The 15,486-nt window shown below is 35.4% G+C and overlaps 1 protein-coding gene across 1 annotated transcript in view; it reads right to left on the bottom strand.

Annotated features, from left to right (window-relative positions):
* Positions 1 to 15,486, bottom strand: part of LOC108378182 (GPI inositol-deacylase-like) — a 356,400-nt gene that overhangs the window by 57,423 nt on the left and 283,491 nt on the right. Inside the window, exons 14-15 of the mRNA XM_017634475.1 lie at positions 12,130 to 12,310; positions 11,948 to 12,077 (exon numbers count right to left, since the gene is read on the bottom strand). Coding sequence (XP_017489964.1) covers positions 11,948 to 12,077; positions 12,130 to 12,310 — 311 coding nt within the window. The remainder of the gene's footprint in view (positions 1 to 11,947; positions 12,078 to 12,129; positions 12,311 to 15,486) is intronic.

The raw sequence follows: 15,486 nt of genomic DNA, 5'->3' as shown, positions 1-15,486 counted from the left end.
TTAGGGTGTTAATTTAAGTTTGTTTGGCACAACTTTATCTAAAGTGTGTTTAGATCGTAATTAAGTTTTGAGGAAGCTTCTTCTATAGCAAGGATAGCAAACCAAAGGCACGCCACAAAATAATTTTGGAGCTGTATTAATTGAGGGCCCAATTCCTCAATTACAAGTAGTAGTTACTACCTGAGCGAAACAGTTGCTTTGAGCGAAAAGCATGGTTTCGCCTCCGTTGTAAAATAATGGGCGTAGTCACAAAAATAGCGAACCCCATATCTTCGCAGGTATATTAAATAAACGAAGGTTTGAGGCTTATAGTGGCTTGAAAAGCTTATGGTTTTTACGGATAGGTGCCAGCAATTACTGAATTTAAACGTAAAGTTTCATGGCGTTAATAAAACTGTTATAATTATGATAGATCTCATTCACGCTTTTGAAAAATATTGGGGAAAAGACGTCTCCGCGCAGAATGTTGGAAGAAAGATACGGAGACATAACCCCGAACAATGTAACTGGGGTAATGATATCTAGTGCAGACAAGTGGGAAGCAGTTGAGATACTCCGCTGCAAACGAGAAGATGGATGTCTACTGAGGACACCCGAATAAAACGCCCCTACAAAAGAGCAGCCTTGAGGCTCAAGTAGCGCACTCAATCATCTGAAGACATGCAGAATTGCGGTACCAGTTGCAGGGCTCTTGCGCGGGCGGTGGGAGTTTGGGTTTTAGTGGGTAGCCCAACACGCTTCGGTGGGAGTCCCACACTCGGGGAAGGTAGTATAGAGACTAGCGACCCGGCCAGTGCATAAAGCATTTACCTCTCCTACGAACAAAAAACAATAATAACTTTATTTAGGAATTTATAATTTTCCATTAAAACAGCATTATATATTTTGGGGCACCGAAATTGCGCATACGGAAACTGTGCATTTAGACATTATTTCGGTTTCAACCGAAACTGTGCATGTATGCTTTATTTCGGTTTTTGCCATATGCATTATTTCGGTTTTCAACCGAAGCTGTGCATGTATGCATTACTTCGTTTTTCACATATGCATTATTTCGGTTTTAATCCGAAACTGTGCATGTATGCATACCTTCGTCTTTCACATATGCATTATTTCGGTTTTGAGCCGAAATTTTGCATGCGTGCATTATTTCGGTTTTCTAACGAATTTTCTAGCGAATTTAGTTTTTTCTGATATGAATTATTTACTTCTACTTAGTAAGGGTTATAATCCCTAAGCGCTGCCGAAGGCCGAATACGCAGAAAGAAGTTCTGGCAAAAATACTTCCGGTCCCCTTTTCCGGCAACACAGAAAGGAGAATTCTACTTAGTAAGGGTTATAATACCTAAGCGCTGCCAAAGGCCGCCTACACAGAAAAAAGTTCTAGGCAAAAATACTTCCGCCCTTCTTTTCCGGCAACACAGAAAGGAGAGTTCTACTTAGTAAGGGTTATAATCCCTAAGCGCGGTCAAAGGCCGCCTACGCAGAAAGAAGTTCGTTTTTATGTATGCACTATTTCGGTTTTTGTCATATGCATTATTTTGGTTTTAAGTCGAAACTGTGCATGTATGCATTATTTCGGTTTTCAAACGAAAGAGTGCATATGCATAATTTCGGTTTATCTAATATGCATTATTGAAAACCGAAATAATGCATGCATGCACAGTTTCGGTTGAAAACCGAAATAATGCATATGAAAAACCCGAAGTAATGCATACATGCACAGTTTCGGTTGAAAACCGAAATAATGCATATGAGAAAATACCGAAATTATGCATATGCATACTTTCGTTTTAAAAGCGAAATAATGCTTATGAAAAAAAACGAAGTAATGCATACATGCACAGTTTCGGTTTAAAACCGAAATAATGCATATGGTAAAAAACCGAAATAAAGCATACATGCACAGTTTCGGTTGAAACCGAAATAATGTCTAAATGCACAGTTTCCATATGCGCAATTTCGGTGCCCCTCCCAGGGTCAGTGTCATCTCAAGTCACTAAATTTGAGATTATCAATTAGTGACTATTTTTGTGACTTGAGACGATTTGGGTATTCAGAAGGAGAGAGTCACAAAAAGTTCACCACAAATGTGTGGTGAAAGCAAACACAGACAATCAACCGACAGTGTTTATGTATGTACAAGTTTATATGGAAGGAAACGCAACACCTTCGGCAAAAAAATTCGAAAACAAAAATTTTTAGCCACTTGAAACTGGCACTTTTTATACTAGAATTAAGTGGGCTACTGAATACTCGAAATCTTTCTAGAAAATCTAATTAAAAATCCCGAAATTTTAACGAACGTTTCTTGATTTTCTTTTAATATTGCACAAAGTCAAACTAAATTTTTCTCAAAAAAATAAATCTCAAATTAACTAACAAAAAAAATATTTGTGAAAACATTTCAAAATTTGGTGCGACTAAAATTTTTTAGACCACTGTAGGTATGTTAACGTTATATGTACATGTTTTATTCTTTATTTGTTAACAAACTATATAAAATTTTGGTTTGCTTTATGAATATGTATGTGAATTACATTGAAAAATTAAATAAACAGAAAATATATAATTTTTTTTTTGTAAATAAGGGAATTTTACGAAATTTCGGTCAAAAGCGGGGAATTTCATTGTGGAAATCGGGGAATTCTCAAAAATGAGTTGGCTACCCTGGTGGATGCGTACGTATGTATGTACATATCAATGCTTCATTTGAAACAAGCAAATGTAGTTGAATTGTTTTTGAACTACAGTATCATGACTTCGGCAACCCATCAAACGTGTCTTCGGCAAAAAATCAAAGGCGGCGTTATGACTTCTGCAACAAATCAATGATATGGCTTGCCTACGCTAACTGCGGAGCCTTGCCTTCGCCAACCGTTTAAATGAGCTCTCATTAGTGTCCGGACTTCGCTCCGATCGGAGTAGATTTCTCCGATTTATTTTTTAAATTTAAAATCTACTCCCTACTCCGCTTGACCTAAAATATGCTCCGATTTTTTTTACTTTTTTCCAGGGAAAGAAAATAAAAGTTACTTTTTTTCGATGTTATAAAAGTCCGGGGCAAAATATTGTCCTAGAATAAAGTTATCAATGTTCCTTTGATCCCAGGACTTCCTGGACAAGAATCCTGGATTCTTTTTATTTTTCTAACTTTTTGGGAAAAAGTCCAATAATAACTTAAAAATCCGGACTTTTATTTTTTTAGGTCCAGCAATCAAAGTTAAACTTGGCCAAAAATTTTGTATGTCCGAAATAAAAGTCCTTTCGTAATAATAAACAAACCTAACCTAACCTAATATATATATATATATATACCGAGGGTTGCCACCTTTTTATATGTTTTTTTTTATAATCTATATATTTAATAGGCGAAGCAATTTTTTCCAGGTCATCAGACATGCACCGTTGGTTCGATTTTTCAAAAAAGAGGTGTCAAATTAAAGGGCTTGGCCTGTAATGTGCAATATGGTTAGTTTTCTAAAAGGTTGCCATATATGAATTAATGCAGCCGCTGTGGTGTAGTGATAAGCAGTGCGCGCTTCCACTCCGCAGCACGTAGATAAAATATAGAAAAAAGATTTTTTCTTAACAGCGGTCGTCCCTCGGCAGGCAATGGCAAACCTCTGAGTGTATTTCCGCCATGAAAAAGAGCTTCTCATAAAAATACAATCACCGTTCGGAGTCGGCGTGAAACTGTAGGTCCCTCCGCTTTGTGTGACAACATCAAGGCGCACGCCACAAATCGGAGGAGAAGCTCGGCCAAACACTAACATATGTGTAAGCGCCAATCTATTATTATTATATATGAATTAATATATCTGACTCAACCAGGAAACCAAAGAAGCCGTGGCCTTGTGTTGCTAACGAATGCGTTAATTCGCCCTTCGTGTAATATTAGTTAACATTTAACAGTTAGTTGTTGTAGTACTTGGCACTTTTGTTTAAGTACTTTTTTGGTGACAAATCTTTCAGGTGCGATCGGAACCCGAACAGTTTGCTGTTATAGCCCGAACAATTGGTAAGGAAAAAAGTACTTAAGCTGTGATGAAATAGAAGAAAATCGAAATTCAAAGTTGAGAAAGTGATTTTCATTTATCAAATACTACTAAATATTAAAGTGGAAAAAGTGAAAACAAAGAAAAATCAGAAGAAGAATAATTTCATACATCAGCTCCAGTGTAAGTACATACGTAGGTTGGAAATTTTAATACTAATATACTAATATTAAAAAGAACAAAGAGATCAAAATATTTTGTCTTAAGTTTTACTAAAAAGCAAGTGTGCAGTGTATTTTTTAAGTTATAAAGTGGGTCAAAATACTGTATTTAAAACTGCGGCTAAAGTGTCGTACTTTTGTATATCGTAAACTTTTAACGGTTAAATATATGGAGTCAAAGTACCATAAAAGTAATGTTATGAAATTCCACAGTGTTAAAAAATAGTTGGTTGTGGTTTCAAACTCTCCAAAATTTGTTCAAGTTTTTATAGTTTACGATTTTCCCCATATACATACATATATTATTTATCAGGCTGACTTATTTCAGGAGAACATTAAACATATATGTAAAACTTGCAAATGAACCAATTGATTCCAACGATAAAAAAGTTAAAATCACTTTAGAAATGTGTCAAAGTGAGGTTGTGAATGCGTGCATTGACTTTATTACAATAGATTCACTGCCTTTGTCATTTTTCGATTCTGCGTCATTTAAGACTCTCACCAATCAAATATTTGTCACTACAGATGACAAAAATCACGTCTAAAAACATTATGCAGTTTGCTAATGAAAAACATAACAAGCTTAAACGTGCCTCAAAATCGATACTGCCACTCGAAGTGATCGCGGGGTTCTTTGCATAAACGTCCAAGTTTTCTTGAAAGGAAAAATTGAAATAATAACGCTTTCAATGGAAATTAAATAATTTGAATAATTCTTATTTCTGTAAGGGTAGCAACTATTTTCGAAAAACTAAAATGGAAATTAAATAATTTGAATAATTATTTTCTGTAAGGGTAGCAACTCTTTTTGAAAAACTAAAATCTCACGGCACATCTACAGCCCAAGACCTTTAGTCTCACACCTCATTTTTCAAAATCGAACGAACAGTGCGGATCAAATGGCATTGATTATTAAATAATTTGAATTACATTTTTTAACAGGTGGCAACTATTTTCGTAAAAATAAAACCCTATTGCACATCTACAGGCCAAGCCCTTTAATTGGACACTTCCCTTTTGAAAATCGAACCTACGGTGCAGATCTGATGACCTGGACAAAAAATTGCTTTCGCGGATTAAATATATTAATATTAATATTTAAAAAAAAGAAGTATAAAGAGGTGGCAACATTCGGTTTATATATTTCTGTTAAAAAGCTATTTCAGTCCTCTTTCATTTGATACCAAATTTGTTTGATTTGGATAAGCGGTTTGTTTATTATTACGAAAGGACTTTTATTCCGGACTTAAAAAATATTTGGCCAAATTTAACTTTTATTGCTGGACTTAAAAAATAAAAGTCCGGGTTGACTGATTATTTTATTTCAAATAAAATAGAGTCCAAAGATAACTTTTTTCTAAGGACTTTTATTATACAAGTTATAAAAGTCCCGATCACTGCCATTCCATTCACATTAAGAATTTATTAAAAATAATATGGTAACTTATTAAATTTTTGCTCAATAACTGCTGTGGCCACCACCAAGGTTTTGTATAGCAAGGTGTAACAGAAGTTGTCTCTTTTACTCTTTAACATTCCTGCGAAGTCACTTTTTATTTCCCAAGCAGGACCAGAAAAATGTTTTGGAAAGGAGTATGTTTAGTTACTTGGAGAGTGTATGCTGACGTTAGCTATTTTACCGCATAGTAGTGCTGCTGCCGAAAGAAAATTTTCAGAGATGAATCTCATTAAAAATAAATACAGGAACAGGCTTAATGTAGAAACAGTTGAAAGTTAAAACCAAAGGTCAGAAATTTATACGCCGTCTGGTAATTTATAAAATTTTTTTAATTTATACATTTATTAATGAAAAGTTTGTTTTGAATACTATTTAGAGATTAAGCTGATTTACAAGCACTCCGTGCAAATGTTTTACAATTACAATGTAAACACAATGTGATGAATTGTAAAACTACCAGTAATATACATATGTATCTATATAAGCTAACTTCTCAATGTGTAATCATTCCGAAATCAAAGCGAGACAGTCTAGTACCGTTTTTGTCAATGTATTGTGTACTTGAGTGCCGTTTTTGTATATGTGTTGTGTACATGTCTATTTATAAACGTATGTGTTCCTTNGTGTACATGTTTATTTATAAACGTATGTGTTCCTTTTCTTTCGTACGTGTTTATTGATATATCTGTACTGTAGTGTTTTCGGACGGTACTAGCTCTTACTGCCAATATAGGAGTATTACATATATGATATGTATACACTTACAAATATACATATATGTATACATATCGTCGTTTCAAGTACAAAACCGCCTATTGTCATTCTGCAAAACCGCTTAACTGACATTTGCTGCCAAAAATTGGATTTGCTCACACAAGCTCTTGGCTCAATTCTTATCCATTTGTCCTGAAATATACTAGCCAGAAATGCGATTGCTTTATAAAATAGGGAACCATTAGTGTTTTTACTCTCTAGAAAACAATTTATATAACCTCACATACGCGGTTTTGCATTGTTTTGATACGCGGTTTTCCATTTTGTTGATACGCGGTTTTGTTCTTTAAACGACGATATGCAAAATAATAGAAAATAGAAAAAACTTTTATGAATTGAAAATGTACCAAAAGATGTAACAATTTTTCCTTGCAGTATTTAATAAAAAACATGTTAATCTGCTCCGAAAATTTCGTTTTTGATGCGATTTTTCGAGCCATTTACTCCCGAATCGAATTTCAATAGTCCGAACGCTGGCTCTCATGCTTTCGGCAACCGTTCAAATGAGCTCGAATGCTTTCGGCAGCCGTTCAAATACGGTGGTTGCTGGTTTCGTGCACGTTCATTCGGTTTGCCGAAGTCAATATCAGTATGAGCTTTTAAAGTATCGTTCACTTGTGGTGGCCGTCTTTGCAAGCACTGCACGCGTTGCGCTGTTGTTCATTCATCCCCCGTTTTTAATGTTAGTAGGCTTAAAGTCACAAAAACAGCATTGTTTGCCAATCTCTGCTTTCCACCCAGGGTGAAAACTCATCGTGTAAATTGGCTCCATGAGGCAAATTGACTAAGGGCCGGTTGTTCAATATCTGGTTATCACTACCTCCCAGTTAAACATTATTATCGACGATTTCGACTTCATGCATATAAAGTGCGTACTCTTATGTAGATAATTATTTTGGCGACGACCGGGCTACGCGACGACTGTGGTTGTGGCCAGATTAGATCTATTCAAACCCCTTTTTATTTTAGTGTGGTAGAATCGGCAAAGAAAATGAGGCAGATTTTCCAATTTATCACCCCTATGCTGTAACCCGAATGTTCGTAGCTACGAATTCGTAGCTCCGTTCCGAAAATTGATATGCTGTAATCCGATCGTAACTATCAGCGGCGCTGCTAGCTAAAAACGTGAAATTCGAAGTTCTTAATCAGCTGCTTTGACATAAACAAATCAAAATAAATATAATCGCAAGTGAATAGTGCAATTAAAAAAACTAGTTTAATCATTATTTAAAAAGAGTTTTCCTTAATTAAGTAGAATACAAAGGATTCAGTGGCCGGTGCACTTTTGTCCCAGGAGGTAGAACACCTAACAGTTGCTAATATACAAAGGAGATTGTTCTGTTAGCTTAAATGATAAAATGTAAGCTCCCTACTTTTAAGGGCCTCCATTTCACTAGATATTGACCTTCTTTAATTCTTGGAACGCTTTCCCAAAATTCCAGCACATCCTCTTAGCTCCTTTTACAAAGCCTCGACCAATGTCTGGCCTTTCGTTCATGCATTCCACCAGTTTTGCGTATTGCGAGCGATTTGTTGTGATCTTCGTTCTGATATTTTTGTAAACATTTAATAATACATTTTTTTTCTATTCACACTTCAACTTACGTACCTACTTTTGTGTTTACACTCTTTACTTTATTGATATTTTAATACAATTTGTTTCGCTCCGACACGAGTTGCTATTCGTACAAAATTTCCGACAAATACATAAAAATGACAGCTACGTCGGGTTCAGGCATACCAACATTACGAATTTCGAAGATGGCGACAACGCGGATTACAGCATACCAATTTTACGACTCGTAGCAAAATCAAATCTACGACGGATTACAGCATAGGGATGTATATTTTTATTGGGTATACATTTCGCACACCGTCTTCAAAAGAGGCACAACTCGAAAATTAGATCGGGAAATATAAGTGCTAGTGGATCGTACAGATATAGTATAAGTATAACATTCGTTTTCTACTTAGAAAATATAATCATAAAAAAAAAAATATTTTTTTATTAATTTGAGAAAAATCCTACAGACTCATTTATGCAAAAAATCCACCAAATTATTTTTCCATTGCAAAATACTTTAGCAAATATAAATATGCGGATTTTTGAAATATTAAAAAGTTAAGGTACAGATATATTGAAAGCAGAATTCATGATATACCTTTTTAGAAATTTATTGATTAATTTTTATATTTCGTATTAGAATTGAGTTGAAATTTTAGATTTATGTGAAAATTGTAAACAAATGTTCTGTCCAAAAATGTGGTAGATTTTAAGCCTTGTGTGGTAGATGTGGTAGACACCCAAATTTTAAAAAATATGTGGTAGATCTACCGCATATGTGGTAAAGGTTTGCACACTGGATCTATTTCTATTTTTCCAACGACAGATAAGGTTCTTCCTCTTCTTTTATGTCAAACTCATACAAGTTCATGATGTCGCTGCCGCGTTCAAAAACATCATGTCGCCATCGACAAAGCATTTAGATAATGAAGATAACAAATTGGCAGCTGTGGCCCGTAGCTCGTCGTTTTCAATGTGTTCAGAACTTAACATGTGTGCGATAAAGCAGTCGTTGTATTTAACCGGAGCTTCTACTTCCGATTTGTGTTAACCAGACATTGAGCAACCGGCCCTAAATAGCTTAGCTATTCTGTGCATTGAGTCCGATTGGGCCTGAGCACACTAGCCTGCACAGTCGGACTGAGCAGTCCACCACTTGAACGCACACTGGACTGGGCAGTCGGCCGAAAACAGGTTTCAGTTTTGTATACATGAAGTACGCATAATTGTGTTAGTGCATGTGGCACATGCAAACAAAACGAAATAGAAAACATGTTGTCTATGTGTGCGTGTCAGTCCACCGTCAATCCGCGATTTTCGCGGACTGAAATGAGCGAGGTAAACTCGAACTCTCATTCCCCTCTTATCCACACAAAACCGGTTTTTGGCGGACTGAGCAGTCCAGTGTGCGGAGGCCCATTTACTCCAACGCTTGGAATGTGAAGATTTGTTTCCATTCAAAAATATGTATTAGAACTCACAAGTGTAATCAATTTTTAGTTGCATTATCATATGTATAAGAATATGTAAATATGGTTATTATCTTATAATTAAACATTGAATGAATTTAACCACATATTTTGCATTTCAGTTGTGAATTGTATACGCAAAGATTTTCTTATATTTCATGTACGTTAAAGAATAAAAGGGTGGCCTGTTTCACAGGGCACAGGGCGGCATTTTAAGTAAATCCAGCCCTGTTTATATGGAAGAAAATGCTTACCACCGTCGGCAAAAAAAAACTAAAAAATCTAATTTATAGATACAGAAAATTAGTTGTCGAAATGTAGTGATAGTTATGCAGCTATAAAAATTTTACGGGATTATCGAAATTTGTCGAGTTAATGAAATTTATCAAGCTATCGAAATTTATTGCATTATCATTATTTATAGAGTTAATGAAATTTATCGAGTTCTTTGAACTTATCGAGTTGTCGATATTTATTTAAGTACTAAAATTTTAAGATTTATCGAATCGAAGTTTTTGGAATTTTCAAAGTATATCGAGTTATTGAAATTTTTAAAATTAATACGTTTATTGAATTATTACTGCTTATCTTATTTTAAATGTGTTACCAGAGTGTAACGAGTTATCGAGATTTCTCTACAGCTTTCGAAAATATGAGGCATCAAAATTTACGGAATTATCGAAATTTATAGAGGTATCCTAAATTTATCGAGTTATCGATTTGGCTAGAGATATATAGACTTTTGAGTTATTGAAATTTATCGAGCACTTAAGGGCACAGTTATCGTAAATTATCGAAATTGGTCGAGTTGTCGAGTTTTGTTTAGGTACCGGATTTTAGTGTTATTGAAATCCGTTGAATTATCGGCATGTACCAAATTATCGACAAACTGGTATGTATCGGGCCAATCAAAGTACTGCCAAAGTCCTCCAAAGATATAGAAAATTGTAGTCACGATTTAGTTTCAAAGCAAGAGATTTTCGATAGGTAATTTTGTACGTTACGTTGTATAATAATAATAATAATTATTATTATTATAACTATAATTATAACTAAATAAAAAAAAATATAAAGAATCCTCTGCGCCCGAGGAGTACTCGAATCCGGACCCTCTCGACCGGCAGCCTAATGCTTTGACCACTTGGCCATTACGACTCTTCGGGCGGCGCCGCAAAAGGCATACATAAACGCTATCAGTTGACTGTCTGTGTTTGTTTTCACCACACATTTTCTCTCCTACTGAATAGCCAAATCATCTCAAGTCGCAAAAATAGTCACTAATTGCTAATCTCAAATTTAGTGACTTGAAATGACACTGAATTACTGAATCCCAGGGTAATATAAAAATAGGTTTCTTGTAGTCCCTGAACAAATAGATGCCCTACTGATTGAAATACGGCCTTGAATTTATATCTGTGCATGTATATACTCAAAATTGATATTTATAATTGAGTTTAACCCTTTTATAACTTTTTAAATTAGAAAATAGCATAAAAACCTACCCGGGTGCCCGGCAGAATTGGATGTCCTTTTTATGGAAGGAACCGATGTGGCTGAGTGGTTCAAGGTGCGCCATACCACCCCGTGAGGCCTGGGACAAATCCCTAATCCCTACTTGTAAATTTTAAAATATTTTTTCTAACAGCCCTCGGCAGAGAACGGCACACCTCCGAGTGTATTTCTGTCATGAAAAAGCTTCTCATAAAATCCATTTGCCGATCGGAGGCGGAGTAAAACTGTAGGTCCCCCCATTTGTGTAACAACATCAAGACATACACCACAAATTGGAGGAGAAACTCAGCCAAACACTTAGCGTGTAAGCGCCAAACTATTAATAATAATAATAATAATAGATTGGCGCTTACACATATGTTAGTGTTTGGCCGAGCTTCTCCTCCGACTTGTGGCGTGCGCCTTGATGTTGTCACACAAATCGGAGGGACCTACAGTTTTACGCCGACTCCGAACGGCGATTGTATTTTTAGGAGAAGCTGTTTTTCATGGCAGAAATACACTCGGAGATTTGCTATTGCCTGCCGAGGGACGACCGCTGTTAAGAAAAAAAGACCTTTTTCTATATTTTTTGCGATGTTGCTTTGACCAGGGCTTGAACCCAGGTGTTGATGAGTGAAAGCGCGCACTACTTACCACTACACCACAGCGGCCGACAATACACCACAGCGCCAAACTATTACCATTATTATAAAAGTTTTAGAAATATTAGTGAAATTACTACATTTTTACAGGGAAAAAGTTGAGAATCAGAAAAGTTTGTGCCCTGAGACAAACCGTAATTTGCTTGTTGTGCCGTGTTGACACTTAAAAACCCTCCAAATTACTACCAAATCCTCAACCTGGCAACTCATTTCGCTGATAACGCTACTGTAGTTAGGTTGCAATCGCTATTCATCATAAAAGCAAACATAAACCGATTGTAAAATACACAACAACATGCTTACCAACAATAAATATAAGATGCACGTTACGACAAGTGACAGTCCTCCACATTTCTTCATTGCCAGTGAAATAATAAAAGCCCCAAATAGCGCTAGCAAATTATCTGATATTGGTCCGAGTTTTTGAAAACACCTAGAAAAAATTTGTATGTAAAATCAAAATCAACTGGGTACTTGCATATTACCAGTTAAATATTCTCGAGAGTCCGCTTGCACTAACAATTATTAAAATCCAAATGAAAGAAACAATAAGTATTGATAATACTATAGCCATGCTGTGAATAATAACAACCAAATAAAGTGATAATTCGCGAACTGCGCCATTGCTTTCATTCGGTGTCAAGAATTTGCCCAATAAACGACAACCTAAAATTTAAGAGGAAAATTTTAATTATTTCTATATGTATGCATATGTAGCTAAATATGTAAGTTTAATGAGTTGCGAGGATAGAGAAATTAAAGACTCGTATCAATATGAGATTGGTGTAGTGAGAAAATAACCACATTTGTACATATGTATAATATGTTAAAAATAACAGGCATACGACATTTTGACCAGTTTTGGCTATTTTTCTTTTGAAGGTGTGCCTTTCTCTGCCGAGGGTTGTTACTTTTTATAAAAACACACCTCATTACACCGTGCGACAAAAAAAAATCACAGCACACGAAGCAATCAATAAACTCACTCATTTTTAGTTTTTCTCTCTGACGTCAGGATTTTTTTAAAGAACTTTATAATTCCAGAGATATGATAAATTCCAAAAATCATTTTAAAAATTCAATGCAATGCAGAATAACAGTATGGATACCAAATGAAATAGAAAATTCTGTAGAATTCAAAAAAAACTAAAGGTTCACAATGACGAATAGGTATTGAGACTGCCCTTTTAATCAAATTTATTTTTTAAACTTTGTTAAAAGAAATTTCGTTTAAGAATTTAACCTTTGTAAACTTAGTTTATTGTCAAGAAAAACATTTTTTTATTAAAATTTCGGAACAAATGCACAATACCTACAAATCTCGAATTAAAAAAAAAAAAAGGATCGATAGAGATCATTGAGGTAAACATAGCGGTATATATATATTTTTTGGGAAACAACAACTACAACAATTACACTATGCGACAGTCAAAATCGGGATGGGATGAAACCAACGGGAAATGTTATATCGGTCAAAAACAAGTTATACGTGGCCCGGCGTTTCATAAAAAATCCAAAACGGAAAAAAGTGTCACGTAAAGTCACATAACATTGTTTGAAAAATATTTTCCCACCAATCAGCAAAAACATAAAACAAAAACAATAAACATAAAATAAATATTCTTGTCAAAATGAGATGCCTTCACTTAATTGTGAATAAAAGCGAAACGCGTCCATCGATTTTTATGATCTATGTCTCATTTTGCTTAAAGGTTATGTGACTTTGCGTGAAAGTAATACGACTTGCCTTTTTTTCCGTTTTGGATTTTTTATGAATTTAAAAAATAAAAAAAATTAATATTTTAGGCAAAAAATATTTTTTTTCTTCATACATTTATATTTACCGGCAAAACTGTTGATTATATAGAAAAACGTTATATGAACAGATTAAAGGAATTGTAATTTTTAATTTTTTTAAATTTGTTCGAGCAAAATCGGACTAGTGGTTCTCGAGTTATGTCAAAAAAAAAGACCACCAAAGGTGACAATTTCCCCTATATGATAGTTACTAACTTCAAATCGATATATCTCGATTCCTAGACGTGTCCCGGCGTTTCGCTGGGTATAACTTCTTTTTTACCGATATAACTTTCCCCGGTAGTTTGAACCCTTCCCGACCATTGACCCCTACCATTTGTCTCACAGTGTTATTAAAGGTCAAAGTTCAAATTAAGCATTTTTTAAATTAACATTTCTCGAAAACCTCTCCAAGGAATTGGGCAATTTTGATGCCATTTGATAGAGAGTTTAATTCTCTTTAATTTGATATACATATTTACACATATACCTTTTTATAGTTTTCACAAAAATTTAATTAATGTGTGTATTTGCGTAGGCGGCCTTCGGCCGCACTTATGGATTATAACCCTCACAAAGTAGAATTCTCTTTCTGTGTTGCGAAGAAAAGGCGCTGAACACCTGTTGCACAGAACACCTTTCTGCGTAGGCGGCCTTCGGCCGCGCTTATGGATTATAACCCTCACAAAGTAGAATTCCACATTAATTAGATTTTTGTGAATACTATAAAAGATATATGCATAAATATGTATATCAAATTAAAGAGAATTAAATTCTCTATCAAATGACATCAAAATATCGAGAAATATTAATTAAAAAACATGCCTAATTTGAACGTTGACCTTTAATAATTGTTGTAGTTGTTGTTTCCCAAAAAAAAATATATATATCGTTACGCTCACCTCAATGATCTCCATCGATCCCAACATGAATTTTTTTAATTTGAGGATTGTAGGTATTCTACATTTATGCCAAAATTTCTTTTCTAGAACAACCTTCTTTTCAATTAAATATACTATAAAGCTAAAAAAGTTAGAAGGACGAAATTCTAAATTTTTGTCGAGATTATATTAGTCTTTAGCATACTTTTTTCAAAAATATATATTGCAAAATTTCAAAGATATTCAAGGATAAGATCGTTTAAGCCGCCGCTTAAACGTACTTTAGCGGCCGTGCGCGCATCCTTTGGCCGTAGCTGTGTGGAGTCGAAGCGACCCCGAAAATTATTCCCGGGCGCGCACAGCCGCCTACCATCATCGTGCCAAGTGAATTGGAGTTTCAGTTCATCAATTAACGCCAGTTAACGCGCACGCGTTCTAGTATTTCAAGTCATTGCAAGCTTATCTTCCAATAAATTTTATACATGTATATGCAAACATATACACATTGGAAATTTTAACCTTAAACAAACTAAAACTTTGTTTCTCAAACTCAAATCTTTCCCTTAAGCGGAAATTTTACTGTTTATTGGGGTGAGTGCAAGGGGACCAAGCGTAAAATTATTCATGGTCCTTCGAGCCGGATACTAAAGTAGTTAATTTCTGGCACCCCAAATGATGCTCAATAATCTTGCTTGATGCATCACAACTCTTCCGGAGTTGCTTCACGGGGCTCTGTATGACTTTCAGCATACAGAGGTGGTACAAGAGCTGGCATTGGCCACAGCGCCTACCCAATTTTCTAACTTGAATACATAACCGATGCTCAACTTGCTTGACGCATCCACCCACAATGCTCAACAAACTCACTTGATGCATTACAACTTTTCCGGAGTTGTCTCACGGGGCTCTGTATGGCTTTCGGCATACAGAGGTGGTACAAGAGCTACCATTGGCCACAGCACCTACCCAATTTTCTAATTTGAATACATAACCGGTGCTCAACACTCCCGCTTGACGCGCACCCCCAAAATCTCTTACAGAGTTTAAGCGGCAAAGCCACAGCGCTACAAGCCGTAGGGACTCTGCATGACTTACAACCATGCAGAGGTGGTAACTGATGGTTATCATTGGCCCCGATGCCTACCCAAAACATTTTGCTATAAT

The sequence above is a fragment of the Rhagoletis zephyria genome, unplaced genomic scaffold, assembly GCF_001687245.7.
Source record: "Rhagoletis zephyria isolate East Lansing unplaced genomic scaffold, Rhagoletis_zephyria_1.1 Rzeph_scaffold_00114, whole genome shotgun sequence".
Lineage (NCBI taxonomy): Eukaryota > Metazoa > Arthropoda > Insecta > Diptera > Tephritidae > Rhagoletis > Rhagoletis zephyria.
Note: the sequence above shows the minus strand (reverse complement) of the source record. Positions and strands in the feature narration are given on the sequence as shown.